The sequence below is a fragment of the Rousettus aegyptiacus genome, unplaced genomic scaffold (genome assembly GCF_014176215.1).
Source record: "Rousettus aegyptiacus isolate mRouAeg1 unplaced genomic scaffold, mRouAeg1.p scaffold_m13_p_6, whole genome shotgun sequence".
NCBI lineage: Eukaryota > Metazoa > Chordata > Mammalia > Chiroptera > Pteropodidae > Rousettus > Rousettus aegyptiacus.
This window is the reverse complement of record NW_023416309.1, coordinates 89,380,383-89,407,605: the sequence shown is the minus strand read 5'-3', so window position 1 is coordinate 89,407,605 and position 27,223 is coordinate 89,380,383. Positions and strand designations below refer to the sequence as shown.

The window sequence follows — 27,223 nt, the reverse complement described above, 5'->3', positions numbered from 1 at the left end:
CCCATGCTGACTCCTGTCCTGAAGTTGTGACTGGGAAGTCAGGATTTATCTTTCTTGTTATTCATCTAGATTATGTCATCTGCCACTTTTCTGTTTACTTGCAAGATCCCTCTGCAGTTCCTCCCTTGGCATTTCAGAGACCAGGCAATGCACCTGCAAACATAGAGATGTCCCTGTATATACTCATCTCTGAGTGCTCATAAAAGCATTTAATACATTATTAATATAGTTATCAAATGAAACTAGTCACTGTAATGGACGCTCTTTGTTGACAGGCTCTTCTTAGGCATTGCAAACATACTCTGCCTTTCAGGGCTATCTTCCTGTAAGCTTTCCTCAGACTCTTTTCCTGCCTCTTACAACCCAACTGGGTAACCACCCTCACTCCCACCACTGCCTCTGAGCTGCAGGTTCCCCAGGGTCCCAGGTAAAATCTCCCTTCTGTGCTCCAGCCCCTCATACACGCTACCTACAGAAACTCTCTACCTACAGGTTCCTCAGACACTTTACCTGCAAGGAGGCTAAAAGTGAACTTAAACCCCTTGCCTCCCCAAGCCTCCTCCTCATCCTCTGGCTTAGCAGCTAGAAACCTCAGTCCTCAGTGTTCCTTCCCTTGCATTGTATTAGTTATCAGGTCCTATTCATTCCTGCATTTCCTTCTGCTCCCTTATTCCCCCAGCTTCTGCCCTGGTTCAGGCTCCTTATTGTCTCTGCTCATCTCAGAGGATGAGTCTGCTTTCAAGACCTACCCTCCTGTCTGCTTCCAGATACTCTATCAGTTCTTTCTTTCTCCCCCTTTCTCTGCTTCAGACCTAAAAACACTCTAGGATTCACCCTTCTAAGAAACTCTTACCCCAACCATGCCCTGCACTCAGGCCATTATCCTAGTTCTCACTTGCCCATTCATCAGACTTCCTCTAATAAACCATGTGTTACTCTCTCTGCTGCTTCAATCACCATTTAATCCTCAATCTCCTACAATCTGGCTTTCTTCCCGTCATTCCAGGAATGGCTCTCAAACGGGGCCATTGGGTTAACCCATGGCCTCCTCCCTACTTCACTTTTTGGCCCCCTTGCAGCCCTGGGTGCAGTTAACACCTTGAAATGACTCCCATTCCCACGACTTGGCTTCTGACCCTCTTGGTTTTCCTACCAACTCTTTCATTTCTTCAGCACTGCCTGTCCCAGGCGCTTCTCCAGGGCATGATCCTTTTAACTTTTCACAAGCCTCACAATTCCCAGGATGCTCTCACGAAGGGATTAGGGCAAAGTGGATACCATCCCCTGAGTGCTCCACTTGCATGCCGCACAGCTTTGGGCCAGTTTCTTAACTCTCTGTGCCTCAGTTTCATCATCTATATTTGGGGCACATAACACTGCCTGCCTACCTCAAAAGATTGTGGTGAGAATTAAACAAATCCACACATGTGAAGTACCCAGAACAGTGCCTGGTACATTGAATGTACAGGAAGTCCCAGTATTGTTATTGATAATAATAGTACCATATCTGCTGATGACCGATTCCTGCACCTGCTCCCTCTCTTGAGCTGACTGGAATGTGTCCTTTCCATTGGACAGGCTGTCCCAGTCAACTCACCTTCAGCATGGCAAGCCTGGAACCCATCATTTCCACATCCTCATTTGCCAGAATTCTCTGTCCTGGAGAAGGGTATCTCTCACTCACCCATGCTACCAACTTCACATTCCACCTTCCTCCTCTCCCACAAGCAAACCCCTAGGTAAACTCAGGGCTTTCTACTTCCTGAATTTCTCTGGACTTTCCATAATATTCTGTCCCCTCTCTATTTATTCCCACTGCTCTGCCCTGTTTCAGGCCACCAGGCCCCCACCTTTCAATCCATCCTCCTCAATATCAGCAGTTACTTTCTAAAGCATGGACTAGGGATGTCTCTGCCCTGTTGAAAAAAATACAGATGACATCTCACTGTTTGAAGAATGAAATTTAAACACCTTAGGCCCTTCCCAGCCTGCCCTCGACCTATGATTCAGCTCCTTCCCTTTCCTATGCTCTCCCCACCTGCCCACCCCCAGGCTAGATCAGCTAAGACCACTTACTGTTCCCACAGAGTACATGGGAAGTCTCTTACTAAGGCTCTGGCTACAGTAACCACAGACAGTAGGGAGCACATCTGCCATGTCTCACCTCCACTACGAGGATGAGGCTGATGGGGAGTTCTGGGGCTCAGGGTTAGAAAGAGTGGGTTCCAGCTGGACCACAGGGAAAACAGGACATTTCCCTTTTGGGATTTTCCCCAGCCCAGGACAAACACTGAGGCACAAATGGTGGACAAGAGCATGTGCTGCAGCTTTGGAACCAACCACATTGTCTAAGCCACCAGGAGACCCCATCCTCCTCCCTGAACCACCAAAGGCAGCTTAACAAGGCCCAAGGTGGAAAAGAAAGTGGCGTAAACATCCAGAAATTTTGGGTAATCCTATTCCTTTCCTTGTCTTCACCAATTTGACCAAGAAACTCAGAGGAAACTGGAAGAATTTAGTACTATCACTTGAGGGGTCTGAAAGAACACATGGGTCACATGTGGAAGCAGTGACCCCCCCCAAAAAATGAGAAAACAACCCCTTCTGGGACAATAACCAGATGGATGCCTGCGGGATTGGTAATCTCAGTTCCGTTTTAGAGAAGGATTTCTGGGAACTTCATCCTTCTCCAGAGTGCCAGAGCCAAGGTCATGCTCATGGCACAGCGCCAAGGTCATGCTTACGGTACTTTCTTTGGACCCTGTTCCCTTGCATAACAAACTGCTCCCTGGCAGTCCCTTTATCCATCCTGCCAGCCTATCTATAGCACTGGTATTATAGTTGGTCTCTGTGTGTGTTCCCGGGAGGTGGGGGTGTCTTCTGTCTCAGTGCCTGAACCTCCCATCCTAAAGGCTGCTGGCTCATGGGTGAGTAAATATTTGCCAAAGGACTGACCTCTGACAGGTAGGTGAGACATGCCTGGTTTGCTCTCACAAAATCATGTGTCTTCCCTTCACTGGTAATAGTTTGTGAGGCTCCAGGGGTCCTGCCCGCAGTACAGATGCTGACAGCATGTCTTTAGGGCAGAGAATAGGCACAGATAAATGGAATCCCATGTAACCATTAAAATTGCTTTTAAAGAATATTTAATGCCTATAAAAATGTTACAGTATGTTATGGGAAAGGGAGATTTCCAGCATATGCAATATGAGCCGATTTATTTATTTTTATTTAATTATAAACATAGAAGAAAATATGCCAACATGTTAACAATTGTTAGATGAGGGTTTTATAGATAACTTTTACTTTGCTATTAATATTTTTCTGTATTTTCCAAATTCCTCCATTGAACATACATTCCTTTATAATTGTATGTATGTGTGCCTATATTTAACTGAGATCATTATGATTGGAAGGAAGAAAGTTAAACATAACTAACTTTCTTCCATAAATATGTTTAACTTAGGCTATTTCAATTGAACTCTATACCAAGAACTCCAAAATAAACGATATGTAGCCACCTTCACCCTCCGAGTCTAAGGGAAGGGCGATATGGAACAGCTATCAAGTGATACAAGGCAGAGTGTGAACTTAGTGAAATCAAGGTTTAGGCAGGGGGCTGGAGGCTACACGGGAAGGAATTGGTTAATTCTTATGGGGGAAAAATCAGAGAGGGCACCTTCGAAAAGCTGGCTCTTGGATCTGTGCCTGGGAGATGAAAGGGTTTTAACTAGGGATAAGGGCATAGCATAAGTGAAGGTCTGTTTAGATGTGGGTGAACATCCACTGTGGCCAGAGTGTGGGGTGGGTGACACAGCATGATGAGCCTGGGAAGGTGAAAAGGGTGTGACAGTAAATGGCCTGGAACACCAAACTTAAGAATCTACAGAGGAGGAGCGTGTTTCAGGCTCAGGCCTGAATTTCAAAAACGAATATTAACTTTGGCTTTGACTTTACTGACATCACCAAGAGTTGAGGCCGTGAGGCCCCCCGGTCCTGCACCATACCAGCTCCTGGCGAAAGCCAGCCTGAAGTTGTTTGCTACACCCAATCCCTGCTTGGAGCAGCAGATTTCTTTCTTCTTCCTAAACTCCTTGTAAATCTGCTACATATAGTGCGTAGCAGATTCATGCCAGTCAGAGAAGGGGACAAATAAGCCCCTGCTGTACCCACTTACAAACTGGGCAAATTACTTAACCTCTCTGAGCCTTGGTTTCCTCATCTCTAAAATGATAAGAATATTGCCTTTCTCCTCACTAGATGAAAAATAGTAATAGTAAATAATAAAGTTTCTGAGTTACAATGTGTCTCGCCCTGTTTTAAACACTTATACACATTTTATCTTATTTAATCTTCAGAATACCCCTAAGGGGCAGGCATTATTACCATTTCTGTTTGATAGATGTGGAAACTGCCACACTGGAAGGTCAAAAAGGCTGAGCAAGGTCAACAATAAGTGGTAAAACCAAGATACAAACCTATTCTATGATTCCAGAGCCCACACACTTCATTATCCCCCCAGAGATCACAATTACAATAATTATAAATGCAAATACATAGCACTTACTATATGCCAGTTAACACTGACATTGTTGACTCGTTATTCCTCAGTGACCCTATGGTGAGGATGGTGGGCAGAGGATCCTAGAGGGCTGAGGGAGATTTCACTTTCTGGAGTCTCTTTAAAAGGGAAAACAGAAAGCTCTCCCTATGGTGGTTAGTACCATTAGCCCCGTTTATAGGTTAGGAAACCGAGGCACAGAGAGATTAAGTAATTTGCCCACGTTTCTTTGTAGAATCAGAATAGGAACTCAGGTGGTCTGGCTACAGAGTCTGCTCCTCCTCACTTTAATACACTCAATGAATGATGCCTGTTTTACTTATTGTCATTCTTATAATTCCAGGGAGGCCTGCCTGCAAACAATAAGATGTTCAGATCTGCTTCTTTCCAGGGATAAAGATCCATGGAGGAGGGTGAGGGTGGGGCAGGATGAATATTCCTGAGTGACACTGGGGAGCAAAGCCACCAGTGGAGGAGCCTCTCGACTTGGGTGTACTGGGGAGGGCTCCTTCCTGCGTGGAGGGAGGGGCCCTTTGCTGGGCCAGTAAATGGCCAGGGAAAGGAGAGAAAACTGGCCCTATCTCACTGGCCTGGCCCCTGAACAGGGCTCTGGGCACTAGTGGAAATGGCAAAAATGTCTTATTCTATGGCAGGAAAGTGTCCCTGGGATTGTATCATAGCCAGTTTCGAGGGTGAGGATGGTGAGCAGAGGATCCTAGAGGGCTGAGGGAGATTTCACTTTCTGGTGTCTCTTTAAAAGGGAAAACAGAAACCTCTCTCCAGGCAGGACCATCTGTTGGGGCAAGAGGACCCTAAGGCTATGACAGGATTTTGGGTTCCCAGGGTCCAAACCCTCAGCCTCAGGTCTCACATTTGTGCCTGCAGGGCTTTCTCCTTTTGGGAAGGCTACATGGAGTCAGGGCTCAGTTCAGCCCCATTCCATAGTCAAGGAAGGGTCACAGATGATGGTTGGTCAGACCTGAGGTACAGCCAGCAGCATAATAGCATAGAGGGGCACAGCTACCACTTCAGGACTGGTTCATTGGAAGACTGAACTGAGATTCACAGGAGCAGAAGAATATAGTACTTCATTTATTCATGTATTCATTGGTTCCTACTTTCCTTCAATAGCTTATAATTTCTTATTATCATGATTTATTTTGATGCTTAGATTGTTCTAGATTTGGCCACTTGTTGGCTGTTGTTTTGTTTGAATACATTCCCATCTTCTTTGATACATTCCCACCCTTACCTTCTTGGGAAAAGAGAACTTTCGGCCATCAAGGTGAAGATTGCATCAGACCACTGATGGATGCTAAAACTAGGGGGAAATTTTGATGAGCAGGATATTTGAATAGTCTTAAAGTATTTCCTCACAGACTTCTTAGTTGCAAGGAGGGGTATGTAATTAATTAGATAATAGAGAAACTGGGCAACATCTATACCGAGTGATCTAAATTAACATCATCTATGAGGAACAGAGGGACATCGTGTGCCTCCAGATATGATATCCTGAGGACACATTGCCTCAGCAGTTTTCCAGCTGAGAATGCATAACCTCAATTTAATCACAGGGAAGCATCAAACACAAAATGGGGAATGTTCTATTTTAAAAAAAGAGAGAGAGAGAGAGACAAGGGTCTGTAATTTAAATTAAAAAAAAAAAAAGCCAGCTATGTAAATGTTCCAGATTTAAGGAGACTAAAGAGACAGGCCAACTAAATGTAACACTGTACGGGAGGGGAGAAAATGCTAACAAGAACATAATTAGATCAACTGACAAAATTAGAATGTGGATGGTAGATTAAATAAAAGTATTATGCAAATGTAAATGTATAGTTAATAACTGGTCTATTGTGTGAGAGGATAACTATATTTTTCAGAAATACGGAAGTATTTAGAGGTAAGAGCCATGAAGTATGAAACCCTGAAATGGTTTAGGAAAGAAATTGGAAAGATAGAAAGGGAAAGCCCATATACGGTTAAGCAAGGGATGAAACACACATTAACAATATGTGAATCTGGATAAAGAGTATACAGGTTTTTCTTGCACTACTTTCACTTTTGCAACTTTTGGTAAGTTGAAAATTATTTACAAATAAAAAGTTAAAAAAAAAAAAATGTTCCGGGCTTGCTTTGTGTTTTCCCTGACCAAACCCTGCAATCAGCTTTTTCTCCAGAGGATCTTAGTGAGCAGAAATATTTAACCACATTAAAAAAAAAAAAAAAAAAGACAAATGGTGAATGAGAAGGAAAAGCATCTCTAACATACAAAACAGTATGAAGGCAAGCAAATGTAAAATGTAAGTGTAGATGGTAGAAAGAACAAGTTCTGGCAAAAATGGGTCTTCTGAGAAGCTAACTCAGCAAAGGGTATCTCTAGATAAAGTGTGGTCTCGCCCGGGATGCAAAATGCAGGCCCCCACAGCTTCCCTAACAACCCTCTCCCCATTCACCCACACAAGTGTGATTTGGATATAGGATACAATAAACAGACAGATTTCCCATCCTTCAGAGGGTCAACACTGTACTTGGGGGTACATCATCTGTGGAAAACACAGAACTGAATTTTACCTGTTCGCATAGAATGCGTACAACTATTGTGCAGGGGCTAGAAAGCAAAGCCGCATTGGAGATGGAAACTTCAGCAGGAGGCTAGCAATGACCCCTGTGAATGAGCACCCTCACCTGCCCAATCAGAACAAGAAGATATCAACCAATCCCGGCTCGGCAATGCTCTAGTTGGGGCGGGGCAGACACGCCCAGGATTGTTTGTTGGCCTCCGCTCCGCACTAGCCGGGCTCTAACTCTAGTCTTCCCTAGTGGAGAGAAGGTAGGCAAAGTGGGTAGGCTAAATGGTGGAGGACATCAGAAGTTAGGCCTGACAGTAGTAATGTTAACGTACCACATTAGGTTGACTGATCCAGCCCGATCAATACCCACATTTGCTGCTCGCTCTGCCGGGCCCCTCTCTCAGAGCGCGAGAGTCCAGGACACTGTTGGGAGAGCCAGTGGGGCTGATGAGGGCTTTCTCAGGAGCGAGCAGGTCTGAGAAGGATGTGGCAGGCTTCTCTTTCCCTATTCTGCCTGGGTAGGCGGTGGCGCTTCTTGTCCTTTTGGGAAGGCTTGCAGCAGCTCTAAGAACTAACTCTGCCAGGATGGTGAGATTGCAGAGGGAAGAATTATGCTATATCCTCCGGATTTAGCGCATGTGGGTGAATAAAGCTGGGTGGAAAGAATTCTCTGAAGCAGGATGCACCATCCCCAGATAGGCACATATCATGGCACATTTTCAAGGTCTCCAACTTGGTGTTCTTGCATGCGTCTAACTTGAACACTCCTTGTCAGCTGAACATTCCTGGCCAGCTGCTTTTGAGGAGATGTGTATTCTGTCTTACTTTCTCATTCCTGGGATGAGGTTAGATTGCCATACTAGATGCCCATCCTGAAAATCTGAGGTGGAGAAGTCATTCAGGAAGGTATCTGGTTCCTTTGCAGGTCTCGGACAGTGTAGTTGGTGCCTCTGAGCCAATTGATGTTGCCATTACTGAAATAGGGAACAGAAAAACCAGGTGGTGGTGGGGTGGGGCGCGCATTGATTTTGAAGCTCCTTTTTCTATATCAGGCTCTGTGCTAAGCGCTTTACATGAATTAGATCCTCAAAAACATCACTAGGTTGGAACTATTATTGTCCCTATTTTATAGCTGAGGAAACTGAGGCCAGCGAGGTCACGTATCTCATTCAAGGTCACACAGCTAGCTCCCAGTGGCACAACCTGGACCTGTCAGATTCCAAGCTGCTGTTCTTGATCGCAACCCTGTATCACAGCACTTCCTGGCCACTGGCCCTTCTGCCAGGTCCCATCCTGCTCTGGGTCTTCTGTGGTCCTCACTGACCTGTTGCTGCTGTTTCTGACCTTTGGTGCTTGGTTCCTTGTTGTATTTCAGGCTTTCTAGACATTGGGACTCATCAATACAAGGGAAAGGCAGCAAAAACCACAGGTTGCCGTAGTTTGACTAATTTAGAACCAAAGATTTAAGGGATGTGGCAAAACATTTGGAACTAGTTAAGTTGAATTCAGGAACTAGCATCCCTTCTGGGGGATGCTGGACTACCTCCGCTTTATTGGGATACCTCCCAACTCCTCCTGTTATACCAAGGAGGAATCAACTGCGTGAATTTACAGGGAAGATTTCAGAGGGAGCAACATTTAAATTGGACTTTGCAGGATATCTAGGGATTCACAATGGAAAAAAATGTGTTGGATGGTTGCTTGTGGGGAGGCCGTTCTAGGCCTAAGGAACAGCACATACAAAGGCTCTGTCTCCTTTCCTTCCCCAACTCCACCCTTGCCCCATTCTTCTCTCTCAGAGATCCTTGACAGCCACAAACTTTTGGGATTGACAAGGTGGCAGAACTTCCCTTGTGTTGGACAGGACACCCTAGAGTCAGGGCCTACTCTCCTGGGATGAAGGGATTCCAGGAAGGGGGCCCCCCACCTCTTCACCAGAAGAGGCTTATGGGTCCCCACTGCAGGGAGGATTCCCTACTTAATCACTTGCATCTTGCCTGTTTCTTCAGCTACTTATTTTGTTCTTTTTCTTGCTTAGAAGAACACGTCTTTTTTCATGCCCATTTACTGAAGCTGACAGTATTACAGCTGGCTTGGACTAGCAGGCTATCACAGAGTCCTCTGAGTAATTGTGTCCATCACAGGGCAAATGCATGGAGAGGGATGGGTGTTAACATGGAGGTTACACCACAGCAAGCACAAAGACTTTTTCTTCAAAATCTCTCTTCCCTCCCTGGGCCTCTTCCCAAAATCAAAGTTCCACCTTCTCCCTCTCTCCTCACAAACAAAGGTGATTTTTCTCTAGCTCTTTACCCATTATTAACAGAGTTAGGAATTTCTTGGCTCATGAGCAAGAGTTTTAGAGATCCAGGATCCTTCAAGCCAGATCTCTGAGTGTATGTAGGCTGACGTGGTAGGAACTGTGGCTTTGGTGGCCCCCAATTGGCTCTAAGATTGACAAAGACTTAGCTTCCCGTCCCAGTCTCCAAGACTGCCTCCCCTGTCTAAGAGCAGCCTCTAGAAGTGACACATCTGCTGCCATTGTTGGACCTGGGTACTGACTACCAGACAAAGCTGCTGGGCCAGTCACTAGAAGGGGATGTCCCTTCCATTTCCTTGGTTTCCTCATCCTTTCCAGCTGTCATGACAAAAGATGACTCATGGGAGAACACAACATGGTCCTCACACCCATCTTTAGCTTACTAGATCTTGCTCCAGGCCCTTTATAGATGTTTTCCTAGGAAAAAGTGACATTCAGGTAACAGGGCTGATGTAGCCAAATGCAGGTAGACTGCACTTTGAAAAAACTCCATAAACAATGTGAATTTACCAAAACACCCCAGAGAATTCTTCCTGCAGGATTGGCAGTTACGTGAATCGGAAAGGATTCATTTCAACAAGAATAGTGATTTTAAATTCTTGTTTTATGCACTCTTCAAAGAGATATTTGGCATTGGGAGGGAAATGAGATGTCAACGTAAAGAAGATAATTAGGAATGAAGAAATGTATGAAATTAAGATGCAAATCAGTGGTGATACAGAATCTGAAGTGTAAAAATCTACTCCTTTACCATGACGGGGCAGTTTTTGTAAAGTGAAGTATACTTGACCTTCATGGTCTAGGGCCAAGATCTGGGTCAAGTGCCTGTCTCGGGACAGGGAAAGCTAGCCAACCCTTGATGGGTTGTTCCAAGGAGAAGGCTAGATCACACGAATATCTAGAGCAAAGCCCTTAACCGTGCCTCCATTCTTTTCTTGGGAACTAAGTGAGCTTTAGATGGGCCCAAAGTCGGCAGCCAGATCAATGCACACAATTAGTTTTGAGCCTTACACACTGACCTGCCTACCACCTTTTACTGGATGGGTTAGACCAGCTGGGCGGGGGGTGGGGTGGGGGGACGGATTTATAGGCTCAGATGGGGTCAAATGGCATTCTTTGAGGCTATAAGACTCTTTGAAATAACACTTCCTGTTCTCTGATAAAAGCAACACAAGGAACACTTTTCCTCCAGCTGTTTTCATGGAGTCAACAGACACTAAAGCAATTATCAGAGGAAGTTTGGAAAGCCTCAATTCTATATAAAACAGATGTATGTACCCAAAACTTTTTCATAAAAGGAGTGTCAGGTTCATCTTGATTTGCTGTCTGGTGATCTCTCACTCGGGTACTTCTCTCTCTCTCAATGTCCTCTTTAGAGGTAGCAACCATGTCTTCACCACCTTTATGTGCCCTTTAGTGCTTATCAGTGCGTGACATTGTTGGTATTCTATGCATATGATAAATCTAGTTGAATAAAAATCAGTCGAGGACCTAGTCTAATGCCTTTTCCAAAAAAAACTGGGTTCTAGAGCATGAAAAGAAATGTTCTAAATTCATATTCTCTCTTGGGTAGGACAAAGGCCTAAGCTTGTAGCCACTGCCCAGAGAGGCCTGGCTTCAAGCTGATTAGCATGGGTACTTCTCTTGCAGTCAGCCTGGAGCATTTCCACCCTCCCTTGTCCATAGTATTTCAATACCAACCAGCTTAAAATTAGCCCCTCCCTCTCTCTCCAGCCCAGAATTATGTGTACACCTGGAGAAGCAGTGCTTCAAAAACATCTCTATCGTCATAGCGAACTGGTGAAGCTTCTGAGGTATTAAGCAATCCATCATAGCATTTGTGACTGGTTAACTTTAATTTGTCAAAATAAATCTGCAGTATTTCGCATGTTAGTAATACAGTGCTGGTATTGACAGGAAAAATCATCATCTGCTTACATAGAAACCTTCATTTAGGAGCACACCTTAGGAGGGAAATGAATACACAATAAAAGGCAAATGCAGGCCAAGCAGTGAGCCCTAGAGCATAACAGGCTGATGTCAGATTTGAGGATTATCTAATACAACTGTTCAGCTGCCAATCTGATAAAGGGGATGCTCTCAACCAGGTTACAACCGGAATGGAAAAACTGCTTTTTCGTAGAGTGGTGGCCATTGTGCCTTCAACACTTGGTTGAATCAGTTCATCAGCATCAAAACTCAATTCCAGTTCCAAACACAGGAGAATTTCACCACACAACCTACTCAGCCCCCTTTCAGTGGCCTGCTGCCACCCCATCCTGCCAACTCTCTCCCTCCCAAAAGAAGACACGGCGTGGCTTTATTATTGCAGACAAGCTTCTTAAGTGAATAAAGAATGCATACAAAATAGCATTTTAACTGAAGTCATACAATGAAATCACTCCTGTTTATTATACAATGAATTGATTGAATTGATAAAACAATCATTTCTAGCATATATCTTTTTTTTTTTTTTTTTTTTTTTAAAGAACTAATACTTTCAGGGTTCTGACGACCACACTCTAACCTGGGGGTAGGGTCTGTACCTGCCCCCACAGAGTACTGCTCCTTGGGCCACTGTGAAGGAAGGCTGGCTGTCTGAATCATGAAGGACCGTGATTACCAGCCCAGTCAGAGATGATGGATCCCAGCAGGCAGAACCAGAACTCGGTCTTGGGGCTGCATGTCAGGAAATGTGGGCTTCCTCCAAATATGGCCACCACCTGCCTCATCTCAGGCTCAGCAGGGCCACAAATGGGCCTTCCCTACACGAGTCCTTCCAGTAGTCCACACATAATGCTCTACATCTTAAAAACAAACCATCTTTGTACTGTGGATAGGAACAGTTGTAACAAAGTCATAGCTACATATTTTTCTCTACATTTTGTTTATTGAGACAAACTAATTAAAAGGCACAAACATAGGGCATGTTTACATGGACATTATAACAAACATATACATTAAAAGTGTAGGAATGTGTTGCCTTCCTGCTAAACAGAAAGTTCCTAAGCTTTTATATATACAAAAGTTGTACAATTTAATGTCCTAAAGTACAAAAGATCATTTATAAAATTATTTTACACTAAGTACTATTTATTTTATTTTTTACTATGTAGTTCAACCCCCTCGAACTGTTTTGTATAATGACACACAGATACCTGTCCCTGATGTAGGAAGTCTGCCTCAGATGCAGGGTATTTTGATGCTTGAACTGACACAGTGGGGTATAAACGGAAGTCATCCAGTTTGATAGTGAGTCTTGCAAACACTCTGCAAGATTAACACAACTAATTTTCACTTAACTGCAAAATTGAAAAAAGAAACCAAAAACGTATCGCAACTAAAAGAAAATCACGGCGTCTTGGTTTTAGTAATTATTTTTTAAAACACAATGCTTTAAAAACAATGTGTGGCATGATGGTGTAAAGAGTATCTGTTTCCTTAGGTTTTGGTTTCTACTTTATGTACAGAAATAAGATATCTTGCTAAGAAATAAAAAGCACATGTCTTAACGTGCACAATCATTGCTGGGTTTCTACAGGGAGTGTGGACAGCTGTCTCCCTGAAAACACCACAAAGCTGATACAAGTGTTTTCTCAAAGAAAAAAAAAAGTGATGTTCATATTTACAAACTTGAACAAATCTGCACAATACTTGATTAAGAAACAAAAGGAGAAATGAAAAAAAAAAACACTCTGCTTGTTCTGAAGGGGCATACTACCTAGTTAGTGGTTAGAATAAAAACTGTATACAATTTAATATAAGACAAACTCTAGTAAGCAACTAACACACCTTTCTTTCCCTGTTGTAATATCAACAGGCTCTGAACGGGAGAGAGAGGGGCATATCACATCCCAGTGCCTCCAGCGTCTTCCAATTTAAAGCAATAATTTTAAGTGTTCCGAAGTATTCCTTGGCTCCTGAATAGGAGTCCCATTGGCCTCCATTTGTTAGGAGTCTGCCTGTCCACGCACTTGACTTCTCCTCTGTCAGTTGCGGCCTTCTCTTACCAAAACACAATCTGTATATATATATATTTTTAAATTTTTTTAAAAAGTCAACTACAATGCTATATTCCATCAGGATTAATATGCTGAGCAATATTTACATCTCCAAATATCAGGTCACAATCCCTATTATATGTTGAAGTTAGAATGATAAATTATCATATGCTTTGCATATCAGAGCTGGTATCACCTTTCCCATAGGGAATGCTGCCTGAAATTAACATATTCCCAAAGGTAAAATGCATATTCTCTGAAATGCATTTTATTATGACAATGCATGTATTTACTCATAAAAACAATAAACACAGACAATTCTACACTAGCTCTCAATCCATGGACTTAGAACTTCAGGTTAAAATCAGCCATCCGCCTTGTACTGAGAGAAGAGTTCTGCTAGTGTTTAGAATAAAATGATTTCTTGGGATTAAAAACTAATGCTGTTTTTTTATTTTGAAATGGGTTTTGCTTTTTTATGATTGGTTTTAATTCTGGCATTTCATCTTGCCAACTACTATCCTGTTTAAGCAATGCTGTCAGCTAAAAGGAATTTCTGATTAAACTAAAGTGGTCCAGTGATAAGTTAAACACACACCCTACTTTGAACAATCCCAGCCAAATTGGAGAAAAATGTTACTACACTATTATTAACTAATATGATAAAATCTCCCAATTTCATCATTACTTTTTGCTTTAATAAACTAAAAGTTGCTGGTAAATATTTACTTTAACTTATATTTTGATTTTATAATACTGTTTACCAAGGTGGTGATGTAGGCAAAGCTTGGGGTAAGAAAGGCATGCTCTCTACAGGCCTCATTGCTATATTAAGAGGGGCGGCTAACGTCATAGGTGTGGGCAGGTTCATTGGAGACGTGATCGTGACAGGGTGTGCTATATTCACTGGAGCAGTGACGGGGGTGGGGAGGTTGACTGGGGTAGTGAGTGTTAAAGGAGAGGTCATGGATAATGGACTGGTTATAGTTACAGGATGCCCTATGTTCATTGGGCTGGTTATGTTAACTGCACTTGAAACATTTACTGGACTTCTCATGCTCATTGCAGCTGCCACTGTGACTGGGTTTGACATAGTCCCAGACGACACAGAGGATGTTATATTGAATGGAGTAGTGAGAGTCACAGGTGTCGTAGCAGCCGTGGAGGTTTGGCACAGGTTAGCAGCTTCTAAAATAAGAAGACAAAAGGACCTTTAGACTCTTAAAACGGAACAAAATTCACAAACAGCTTCTGAATCAACTTCTTTCAATTAAAAAGAACAAACATTTAATAAATTAAATTAATTTCTACCAAGTAGTCAACAGGGAGGATCCTTCTGCGCATAAGACGGGGGGCCAGGAATTCCAACGTGTGTTCCCTCAAGGACTTAGGCAACTTGTTTAGCTCTGGTACTTCTGGTTTCAAGTTTAGATTTACTTACCTACATCACAGAGATACTGGGAAGATGAGTATATTTCTGCAAGGCACTCTGGGCGGGGGGCGGGGAGCAGAGAAATCAAGGAGCCCAAGAGTATTCTTACTACCACTTCACACAGTTCCTCTGAGTTCTAAAGACTTTCCTGAGAAAAGCCAACTATAGGCAGGCCAGGCAACAAGAGCTTGTTTACAAAGAGCTGGGTCGATGGTTATGCAATAATGGATAATCAGAGAAATCTTCTCATAAGGTACACTGTAGCAGAAAGAGGTGGGTCTCCTTAAAGCTATAGGTACTCTTGAGCCTTCTCTGGTGAAGAAACATTCTGTTAAGGTTTTAAAAATCTGTAAATAGAGACTGATAAACAAGCTATTTTAATATCACCTATTTATTTCAGTCTTAGAAAAACTGTTTTAAATAACCCTATTGTTTCTGGTTGTGTCTTATTTATGTTAAAAAAGAAAACATATCCTATGTTTTCCTCCCCACTCCCATTTGTACTTCTCTTTCTGATGCTGACATAATCACCTACTTTGTGCCTAGTGTCATTTAACCACACATATTACACACACCACCACCAATACCAAGGAGGACTAACCAGGCAAGGAGACCTTGCAATGAGTTGGGGGGCCTTGGTTCTTGTTATCCAGCAAAGTCTTCTTAAAGAAAACTTCTTTAAGAGATGACTTCCTCTCCCCACCACTCAACAAAATTCAACACCACCTGCTGGTGTGTCACAAAACAGTAATGAGAAGACAGATGGGTGGGCTGGCAGTGACTTGGCCGTCAAAATGGAAAAATACATTTGAGACTAAAGATGAAGGTCTGTGCACATCCGCATGTGGGTCAAATCACCTCAGATGGAGCCTTGGGCCAATAAGCAGCCCTTCCTTGATCAATATGATGTAACTTGGCATACTCTGTACTCTATATCAGAGATTCCCAAACCTGGCTAATGATCAAAATCATTTAGGGAGCTTTTTAAAAAAATGGCTTCCCAGGAAATTCAACAGTGAGACTGATGGAGCCTGGGAAGTCTGTACTTTTTTAAACGCTGCAAAAATGATCTGATTGTCATCCAAGTTTGGAAACTTATATTGCATCAGTTAAACCCAATATTTAACAGAAATGTGCTGATTCAAGTTTATTAGGCCAGGAGTCTCCTTTCCCCCAAAATGTCACATTTACTAACATGAATACAGAAGTTTTTAACATCAGTGATCGTTTCCAGAGCTATTTATGCCATGAATGGGAATACAATAACATTTTGTTTCATGGAGGTCAAAGATTTAGGAGCTAAATAACTGAGTCTTATTGTGCAAACTGAAATACAATACCAAACAGAAGAGTGCAGAAAGAAAAAGAGAATGAAAGAGAAAACCAATTCACTTTTAAGGTGATGGTAGCATTGCTAAGGATATTCTCCTGTATCCGCCAAAGGAGTTTTCACTTTCCCATGTGCTGTCTCCCTACCTCCTCCCCCATGTTTTCATTTTAATCTAACACTGTTCTTTTCTATAACTTAAAATTACTCACTCCTTCTCTAAGTAAAACAACCTTCATAATATACTTCAACGTACTATGCAATTATCATAGTATATATACACATATACATTTTCTATACCCTTTCCCCATTTCTTTACCCTTTTCCTATCACACACACAAAAAAATTTATCAAAATAATGACAAATCTTCATTTGGAAGACAGAAACAAACAGGACCTGGACCTGAGGAAGGGTAAAAGGCCTATCTAGACTGCTGCGTTCTTCTCCTCCAATGCCAGTAGATGTATGAAAAGGATGCTACTCCTTTTAACTTTATCCAAGAACAGAATGTTTAGAGGAGATCTCGAGAAGGGAACAGCCACATCATATGAACGCAAAGGATGGAAGAAACTACACAGCAAAGGAATTACAGAGGAGCCTACATGTAGAAGATTCCTTATGAATTTAAAAAACAGTAAGACATGGCAGGGGTGGGGTAGAAAAGAAGGAATTTTGAAATCTATGCTGTAGCTGTTGGTACATGGACAAAATAATTTACTTGAAATGGCTGCACAATAGTCCAGAAGCCAAAGCTACAACTAATCAGTTAAAAATCTATGTTGAAAACTGATATTCCAACTGATTCTTCATAAAATATATATGAGAGAAAAACAAACCATTCTCAATTTTGGTAACAATTAAAGCAAAGTCTCTAACAACTGAAGTACATACATGTTAAGCTAAAGCCAGCCCCAGTGACAGACTGAGTGAGACTAAGGGTGAGACCAAGAGATAAAGAGCCTGAACATGTAATAAATAAAACAATACAGAAAGAACACTAAACAGCAGAAATTAGCATGATTGTAAAAAAATGAACTTATGACACATAAGGACATTTTACCCAACTCTAACAGGGGGAATTTTTTAGACAGGGAAAAAAAAAAGGAGCCCATAATGCATGAGGTTGACATAAAAATGAACATAAAAACGGATCCCTGAGCATACATAGCCAAGGACCAAATTTGGTTCTAAATCTGTAATGAAAAGTAAATCAAAAGAAAGAACATGACAAGAAATACTGAGAATCTTTATTTCCTAGTTAAAAAAACCTATCTGTAAGCTTGAAAGCTTTGTTGCCAATAACTTATACTTCCCAGCATATAGTATTTCCACGTTTCCATAAAGCTGGTTTTCCCAAGCTATGGCTTCCTTACTTTGATCACTTGGCATATTGAGTGAAAATACTTCTCTAGCCATACTTAGAGCACTAGACCCTCATCTTACCTTTCTTTCTTGCTTTAACAGCTTCTTCCCACAGTCTCAGTGTCTCTACCTGCTTCCCTGGCCAGCTTGTCACATGTTGCTGCTGCTGCTGCTGCTGCTGTTGCTTCTGATTGCTGGTCTCTTCATTCATGCATGCTACTCCAAAGACAAACCAGAAACACTACATTTACCTTGAAAAATGCAGCCATTTTTTTCAAAATCTGAAAATTAGATACTTTGGACCCTTTGTGCCTCTATGATCTTTACCATTTAACTTGATAGTTTTTACTACAGTACATCTTTTTTGCTGCTTGTGTCTTTATTGGTCAAAACAGACAAATTAATTTAGAAAACTAGAGAGCTAGAGAAAATCAATATAAAAAAGAATTCTTTCCTATAGTAAAAAGCAAGTCTTTTAGAATGGAACTTGAGTAATATTATCATGAACTAATTAATATTCATAAAAATATCTAAAATACTTGGTTACTGGACCACGACGATGTACACTAAAAGTAAATTTTTATGAGCTTAAAGAATGAAATGCTAGATAATAAACCCAATGTACTTAAAAAGAAGCAAAAATGGATGAGATTAAAACACACTAAGCATTCTTTGCTACTCACTCTTGTCCACCTATTTTGAGAATTTGATGTTTCTGCTGGATAAAGTATACATAACAGAATACAAAATTAGGAAAACACTTTCTTCTGGTGGTTAGAGAGATCTTAAAGAAAAAGCCTGGGTAAATGCAAATACTGAATTTCATCCCTAAGTCCCTGGAATATTCTATCTTCAACTCTGAATTTAAGGTAAGTAAAGCATTTAAATCTTAAAATGGATTTGCTATTCCATTTCTCTACAGATTTCGGTTTGAAAATGAAACTTATTAACACTGCTTTCATCTTTAAGGTTATTAAGGATACATTATTAATACCATCAGTAGTAATGAAATACACGGTTGAGAAGTTTTCTAACATTAAATAAAACAATTAAAATTGTCTGGATATGATGCAACTTCCTAGTATGGCTTCTACTGCCACAATTCTAACACACTAGAGCTTTTTATTCAACCCCAAAGAAGACAGGACACACTGAAAAATAGCTGTAGGGAAATTTTGCTTTTCTAACATGGGTGCTAACAGTAGACAAGCACAGACTGAAAGCAAAATTAGTGCCGTTTGCATATACGCACATAAAGTATATTTCCAATACTGATATTCATTCTCCAGTATTGCAAGCTGGGACACTTTAGTAATAGCGGGGAACGTAAGATGAACAATAATAGTCCTAAGAGCACAGCGAAAATACCTTCGATACATTATAAAAACATCTAGATTTCAACAATCAAATGCCAAAGAAATACAATTTGAAGCATCACCTACTTTTACTGATGCCTTGTTTACATGTATTACAGTTGATACTTTGGCTCTGCCCATGTGTCTTTAAGTGGCTGGTGATGTAGGCTGCGCTCAGGAGCTTCCCACAGATGTTACATGATACCTTGCCTTCGTGGCGCACCATGTGTGTCCGCAGTCTGTCTTTGGTGGCAAAGGCAGCAGTGCACGTCTGCATGAGGGAGGAAAACTTTTTTTAAATATAGACTATCCTGTTCTACTCATTTTAAAGCATGTTATATTCTAGGCATTACCCTATGCATGTTAGCAAGTAGACTGAGTTAGCTGAATTTTGATTGTTATGTGTTACCTAGAATCATAATCATAATAAAACACTTGGCGAATTTTAGACTTTACATTTTAGGAGAAGAAAAAATGTAAACAGAGTAGTGAGAAGTGCTTTAAAGTCAGTTAAAGCTGGATTTAAATCCAGCTCCCCGATTCACTAACAAGTGTAACATTGAGCAAGTTACTTAACCTATCTGAATTTGTTTCTTTATCTACAAAATGATAATACCTACCTCACAAAATTGCTGGTAGATTAAGAGCCTGGCCTCGCACATAGAAGACACTTACTCAAAATGACACTAGCTTCCTTCCTCCAACTGGATTTTTCTTAGAATTCAAATCATTTACTTAATAAAATCATTCATTAACAAATTTCACTGAAAGGAACACAAAAAGACTTCCAGCAACAAACTAGAATTTCTGACATGTAAAACAGTAATTTGATTTAGCAAGATTCTTAACCTTTTCATTATCACAACTTATGTTGAATAAAATCATCAACATGAATGAACAGATTTTCAAACAACTAGAAAATGCTCTAATTTGGCAATGGTAGATAAAAATCCAATAAGTGATAACATTTGAAAGAAAATGCATGTTTTTTCTATTATAGTTAAGACAACCTTTACCATCAACCCAGAAATGAATTTCAAACACTTCATTCATTCATTCATTTCAATATGCAACCTTTGCAAGACTATAATTTTTTTTTCTTATAGCAATAAATGCTGTTGCTCAAAGAAAGGGAAATGTAGCTTAACAAAAAAACAACATTTACATTTTTAAATGATCTTGCCCCACAGAAATAGAAGCTGTCATTTATATTTTATAAAACTAGAATTCAAATGGACCACATTTACTCAAGTCAATGATTTTTAAGACTTTTAAAGAACGGTGAGATTTGATTGGCTCAGACTTTCTGGATAATGTGCATTAAGTGCTACACTAAGGATAAGTCATTTTAACTCTTACTTGGCATTTGAAGGGTCTTTCTGTTGAATGGACATGTTTTACGTGACAGCTTAAGTGGTCAGGCCTGTGAAAGAGAGAGTTTCAACAGAAGATATAATGGAACACATAGAGAAATGCTACTACTTACTGTGATGTTTACATGCTTGGCAGATTTGGGTGGTGGGCATTTTAAAGAAAGCTAGTAGAATTACCAACTCCCCCTCCCCCCAGTCCAAGCATCTTTACCTCTCTTACCATAAACGAAAGTCCTTTATTACCTGTTTTCTTTCCTAGTCAACATCAAATCATATTAGGTCTTGATTCTTTACAATTACAAAATACCCAAAGTTTTAGTACTAACACTTGCCAGAAACGGCTACTACTATATATACTTTATATATACTTTAAAAGCCTTTAAAAATGAAAATTAGTGAAATGTTAGTAACCACAGAAAGATGAAAAAATATTCTCCCAAGTTTTATTATGAGTATCTAAGGTCATCCTAACTTCCAGAAAATAAGTTTCTTTGATTTGTGCAGGCAGTGAACCTCATGATCAGTCACCCAACTGAATTAATTGGATTCTGGTGGTTTTGCAGTAATAAGTATTTATGTGCCAAATATAGGCCTGAGTCCACCAAGGTATCTTAAATGAAATAATAAAGTTAATCAATATGTCATCACTTGTCAATCACAACAAACCAAAATTAGACCTGGAGGTGTAATACTTTATCTATCACCATTCTCTAATAACGCAGGCCTGCCCACATCCATTTTCACATAAACCTTCTAGAACACACAGAAACAAAAGTGAAGTTCACTGAATACCATAATGAAAAAAAGCAAAGCAAAATGCAGTACCTTGAGAAGCCTTTCCCACAAACACTGCAGGTATAGGGCTTGGTGATGCCTCCTTCATGAGACCTCACATGGTAAGTCATCCGATCCTTCCTCTTGAAGCGCTGATTACAAATAGGACACTCGAAGGGCTTTTCATCTGAATGGGAGAGCTTGTGTCGGTTGAGGTGGTAAACATCTCGGAAGGCCTTCCCACACATCTCACAAGCATGGTTCTTCTTGACAGGCTTACTGGGTTTCTTGACAGACTGGGTCACAGGCATAGCTGTGGTGCTGGCACTGCTGCTGGGGTTGGTGCCCGAGGAAGATGTAGTGACTGTTGACAAGATGCCTGCAATGGTTGAGACCAGCGAAGTTCGGCTGCTGTCCCCAGCGATGGTGGAGATAAGGGGAACCACTGTGGTAGGGGTTTTCTTTGACCGGGACACCAACTTGATCCCTGTGTGGCAGGACTCATGGCGCCTCAGGTGATAGCTGTCCCTGAAAGCTTTACTGCAGTAAGTGCACACAAATGAAGTTTTAGGTTTTTCTTTTTTAATCCCAATGGCATCCTTTAATGTTTCTGGTGCAGCCTGAGGTTTCTGAGTTATTGGTATTGGAAGCAATGGTTTCTGATCAGGGGGCTCCACGGCAGAGCTCAGGAGGGGCAGCAAGCTGTTCTGTGCTGCCTGCTGTTGGTGATGAGAGCCTTCATGGGTCTAAAACCAAACATTTGCACTTCAGAAACTCAGCCTCTCACAATGACCTTCAAAATTCAACATGCTTCAGACAACAGGGACCAGAAGAAACAATCAAATAGTCTGTAAGCTACCTTCTATAGCAGAGATCCACCAACCACCTAGTTACTCTTAACAGTTCCCAATACAAAGCATTAAAATCACTGTGCGGATACAAAACTTTCATGACTAAGTTGCTGACAGTGATCTTGCTTTCAGACAGCTGACTAAACTACACACTACCCTGGTTCATAAGGGATATACAAGCTGATGAAATCGGTCTGCATTATTCTGCCGACTGAAACCAAGTTTAAATAACTTGTCAAAAAAATTACACTCCAGACTTAAGTATTGAACAGTACCTTACTACAGTAATGCACAAACCACCCACCTCCCAAATGTAATCATCTACTTGTCTATCACTTAGAAAAAGAAAAGCATTATGTCTCTCTCTTTCCATCAGAGAACTCTTAGTGATTGAAGGAGGCTGTTGCTAAGCAATAAAAGGAATCTAATTCTCTGCATACATATGCTATTTGTTAAGCTTACTTTTAAAGTTTTCACTTAATTCTACTAAAAGATTTGGTTGAAATGAAACCTGCTATTAATCAACCTGGAAGGCATCCATGAAGGTAGCCCAGAGCAAAACACCTGTCAGTTGTTTCAGTTCATTTAACCTTACACTGTAAGTTTGCATCCTTAGCAACACTAGTTGTTTAACCCTAAACTCTCAAAGACAAAGAGAAAACGAACTATAAATAATCAAAATTCCTTTCATTTTCATCTTCTTCCAACAGTTGTAGGTTTCATTAAAGTATTAGACATTTGCTGTTATAATGTGTTTCTCCATTCCAAAATTGGGGGCTGGACACTGTCTGAAAATTTACTTTTACTGCACTGAAACTAAAATTTCATAATGGATCAAGTTCTTGGTATTTATGAGTAGTTACTCTCTTAGTTTTGATTCTTTCAAAATTCTCCGTACCTTCATACCGATAAACATTTAGGAAATGATGGGAAAAAATTCCTGAAATAGTTCTTCCTAATATGCTGTACTTTACACACATTATTTCTGAAACTCTTGACAGTGAGCCTAAGCCCCTATGTTAGTTTAATAAACCTAAAAAGATATATGCACTAAGGTTAAGAGCTCCAAATACTTTGCTCCATATTTACTTACATGATGACAGCACAACAGCTAAGCCTGGATCCAGTCTCCCCCAAATCATTAGGTGTGGTATCCAGAGTTACTAGTTTCAATTTAATAATTTTGATCGAATCTTCCTTTAAGTCCTGGAAGCACTCATAGAAAATGTGTGCTTACTTATGAGTATCTTTCTGGACTTAGTGATCATACTGAATTATAGTCTACTTTTAATTTAACTTATGGAGCTCTTCTAAATGTCAGTGTCTATCCAGGTGACATTAGTAGAAACTATAGAATCTGGACTCTAATCTTACCCCCTTTCCAACCTAGCCTTAGGATACCCAAGTTTCCATACAGTATACAAATGGTTAATAGCTGAAGATAGTTCAAAATACACAATTTCAAAGGCTAACAGATCAAATAATAGGGAATGCAAATCTGGACAAAGTTCAGATTTATAGTGTTTAGAAGCATTTTTCAATTCTAAATAACCATTAGTTTGATGGAGTACTAAAAGCACTTACTGCCATTTTACCAATTCAGATGTCTGTGGCAACATAAAGTATTTTTACAGCATTGCTGAAGCTCACTCTCACACGAGGGTCACACCAGGTCCCTGCTTCTTGGGTGAAATGCTGTAGAATGCCTTGACCACTACGGAAATCTCTCTCTGAGGATTCCTAGGATCCCCACACTTCTACATGAAGCCTTCTAAGAGGGGAACTGGGTTTCCCCAACTTGTTCTCTGGGGGAGAGACAGAGCAAAATAACAAACATGGCCTGCCTTCAGGTAAGCGATTACAAAAATATATATATACATATATGTATATATGAGAAACTTCTGGGTAGACACATATTTGACTAACATCATCAACCGAAGTTTTAATGTTCTCTCTCATCGTTTTCAACTGCAAGGCTTTTTAAACCCTCCCAAGCTTTCCTTTTTTCTGAGGCTGGCAAAAAATAAAACAGAAATGTTATTTCATCACCCAGGGTGGTAGGATATGGCACCAAGAAATTTCCAGTGCCAGAGGGTAAAAGATTTTGTACTGAAACAAATTAGCATCCGTGAGTCATATCTTGAATGTCCTGTTAGGAGAATCATCCATCAAACATTTTAACACCTATGGCTTTCACTTTCCACCAGGTTATCTGGAAAGCAAGCAGGTATTAAATTGTTTTAAAATAGGAATTCAATAGGATGCTCCAGTAAACAGAGTTTAAATCTCCTTTTCCCCAGTGAAAATTACTTAAAACTAGATTTAAGTCTACCTTTCCCTAGTAAAGACTGAAATATTCTCTTTACCCATTCGACTGTCCTCTCAGCTGTAAATTATAAATTTTCCAACAATTTTCACTGCATACATTACCAAGCCCCAAATCAAATATTAGCTTTCACACTTCTCCATCAGGTGGATAAAGATTTTAAAAGCTGAAAAAAATTAAATATAAAATCTAATTAAAAAGTTGGTCAGTAAATGCTTGGCATTTGCTTTATCCAGGAAAATAATAAAATTATTCCAAAAGATTTTTAAACTAGCTTTCCAAAAATTAGTTGTGGGTTTTTCGTTTAAAGAACTCTAGTTTTTTCCAATCTCTATTAAGTTTATAGACATCAGGTTTAATATGGTAACTCTAATTCATTCCTGACATGAAAAGTCACTTCAGTGGCCCATTAATCCCATATTTGAAAAAAAAATTGTTTGAAAGCTTTTTCTAGAGAGGGCGTTTGCCACCTCGACACCACCCAGGATGCCAGCAAGTTATATATCAATTATTTTCCAATGCATTTTTAAGTTGACTTATAATTATCAAGCTCATCAAAGCCTGATAAAACAAGACTAGATCAGAATGAGAAAGGGGGAAGTTTGTGAGTTCCATAATTATGGGTATTTTCAATTTTAAGAAGCCCGAATATATTTCAACAACTACTTAAAAACCAAATTACTCACATTTGAAATAATACACATCTTAAAACAATACACCAGCTCTACACAATAGATAATGTTTGAATTACCCAATTCCCTATATTAACTCCACTGGGATGGGTTCAGTGGCTGGGAGAAGTTTCTAAAAATTTTGCATCCATTCCTAGTTTGTTCGGAAAGGTCTCAAGCGCCCAAGCTACGCGTCTGAGATTTTACGAAATTATTCAAAGGAAAATATCTCCGAGAGGCGGGAAGAACGCACTTAAAGTGACGAGCTTCCTAGCCTCCTCCGGTTCCGAACTTTCCCCGTGAGCTCATCACTTCTGCCCACTAAACGCTTCCCTTGCAAATAGAAACGAAGCAGGAAAAATATAACTTCCAGCCTAGGTCTTCCAAAAGGGGTCCCCCACCTAAAGTGGTCTGGCAAGAGGATTGCCAAACCTATCGGCTACAGTCACTATCAAGTTTCTTGCAAAAAGTGAAGACCAACACCCCAACGAATGACTCATCTGGGGGCTTTGTAAGCGGACTTTGTTTGCTCGCTCCACTTTCCTTCTCCCCCACTTGGTCGAAGGAAACGTTAGCGGTGGGACGAGAGAGAAAAGCGCTCTTGGAGTCCCGGCCCCCATCGCCGCTCCCCCGCCCCTGCCCGGCTGGGGGATTCCCCGAACTGAATGGGACGGCGGGAGAGCTGGACAGAGGGACAGGGTGTCAGCTGCCAAGGCTCGGCAGAGACTTGAGGACAAAAAAAAAAAAAAAATGTAAATCCAGTGAAAAAGTTTGGGGAGGGAATACACACTCACAACACCCCCCCCCCAACTGGGTAAACAACTGGGGGGGTCAGCGGGAAGGGGGAGTGGCGGAGAACCCAGGGATACCCGCTATTCGCAGGGATGGGGGTCAGAAAGTCAACACATACAAAAAGAGAGAGAGAGGTGAAAAGGAAGGAGAGCCAACGAAAGATGGAAGAAGTGGTAGTGGTGGGGGACTTAGAGAAGGACCTGGGGACCCCCTCACCCCACAGTGCTGGCCCCGGCCCGGCACGCAGTGGCCGAGCGGCCCGCGCTATCCAGCGGCCCGGCGCCCTCCTTTCTCTGGGCCGCGCGGGTGGTGACAGCGGCCGGCCTCCTCCCTTCCCCTTCAGGGCGGGAGGGAAGGGTGTGTGCGTGAGTGTGCTGGGGGGGGGGCCCGGGGTTCACCCCGAGGCCTGCACTCTCCCCCGCACCCCGTGAGGCCGCCTCCTTTCACCTCAGCAGCCCTGCTCCGCCGAGGCGGGCGGGCGGAAAAACAAAGGGGGATTAAGGCCGGGCCGGAGAGCGGAGCCGGGAGGGAGGGGAGGAGGAGCGCCCGCCCGCCCGCCAGCCCGGGGCCCGGCCCCCCTGTCCCCCCCCGTGCCCCCCCGGGGGGGCCCCCAGTACCTGGAACAGGAACGTGGTCCAGTTGGCCTCCATAGCTGCGGCGGCCGACCCCCCTCCTCCCCACTCCCCCCGCTCGGGGAGCCTCCTCAGCCGGAGGAGGCGACAACAAAGCGGCGGCGGCGGCGGCGGCGGCAGCGGCAGCGGCGGCTCCTCAACATGGCAGCGCCGAGCGCGGCCACTTCCGGTAACCTCCGGGACGCACCACCGCCGCGGCGAGCGCGGGCGGGGGGGGAGCCCCAACCCGGCTGCCACCGCCCCCAGTTCCCCGGACCCCTCCTGGGCGTCTCCGCTGCCGACTCGCCGCCTCGGAGCTCAGCCAGTGCCCGCCGGCGGTGGGGTCAGGGCCCCCGCGGGGGGGCTGGGGTGGGGCCGGGGGCGGGGATGGGGCGCGGCGTCCCCCCCCGCGGGGGTGTGTGGTGCTGCGGTCCGTGGCTCAGGCAGCTGGAGCAGGGGGAGCTCAGGAGAGAAGATGGAGGACGCCAGGGTCTGGCGCTGCTTGGCTGGGCACTGCTGGGCCGTCTCCCGTGACGGTGCCCCGCAGCGTCGCGTCCCTATCAGACCCTCAACGGAAGGCACAGGCCAAGGCGGCCACCTGGCTTTCCAGTCCCTGATCCTCAGCAAAGCCCCCACCGCCAACTGGGGGAAGCTTTCGACTTCCAATCTCTCCCCTCTGGTATTTCATCCCCAGTTAGCTAAATCCCATGCACTCTTTCTCTAACAAGCATCTAACTGAGTGGCCTTCCAACTCAAGCAGGGAATCCCACTGAGGTGCAGCCTCAGATACTCCTAGTGCCGAGTGAAACACTTCCCACGCGAAGAGATGTCATAACTGGGTTATTCTTGGGTAAAGGGCTGAGCTTCCCCATCCTCCCTGTAACTCCAGATAG

At 42.4% G+C, this 27,223-nt stretch overlaps 1 protein-coding gene across 9 annotated transcripts; it reads right to left on the bottom strand.

The window, feature by feature from the left end:
• Positions 1–11,288: 11,288 nt before the first annotated feature.
• Positions 11,289–26,646, bottom strand: VEZF1 (vascular endothelial zinc finger 1). Of its 9 annotated transcripts, none has more exons than XM_036222035.1 (7): positions 26,337–26,646; positions 23,515–23,735; positions 21,131–21,825; positions 20,292–20,355; positions 19,020–19,221; positions 17,659–17,796; positions 11,289–14,643 (listed from the first exon to the last, which is right to left on the bottom strand). In XM_036222035.1, exons 2-7 carry the CDS (start codon positions 23,518–23,520, stop codon positions 14,216–14,218), a joined length of 1,533 nt encoding a protein of 510 aa, XP_036077928.1. In that variant the 5' UTR covers positions 23,521–23,735; positions 26,337–26,646; the 3' UTR covers positions 11,289–14,215. The 9 variants fall into 9 exon arrangements, with proteins under 9 accessions (XP_036077928.1, XP_036077930.1, XP_036077929.1 ...); XM_036222037.1 differs by lacking the exon at positions 26,337–26,646 and adding an exon at positions 25,936–26,244; XM_036222036.1 differs by lacking the exon at positions 26,337–26,646 and adding an exon at positions 23,857–25,929.
• Positions 26,647–27,223: the final 577 nt, after the last annotated feature.

Bases quoted from the DNA above. Each gene is read 5' to 3' on its own strand.
- VEZF1 (XM_036222032.1), bottom strand. From the start codon at position 26,369: ATGGAGGCCAACTGGACCACGTTCCTGTTCCAG. The intron at 21,826-26,336 runs GTACTGGGGGCC...GTTTGGTTTTAG, and splicing joins GGACCACGTTCCTGTTCCAG to ACCCATGAAGGCTCTCATCA. The intron at 20,356-21,130 runs GTACTGCATTTT...TCTCTTTCACAG, and splicing joins TGTGGGAAAGGCTTCTCAAG to GCCTGACCACTTAAGCTGTC.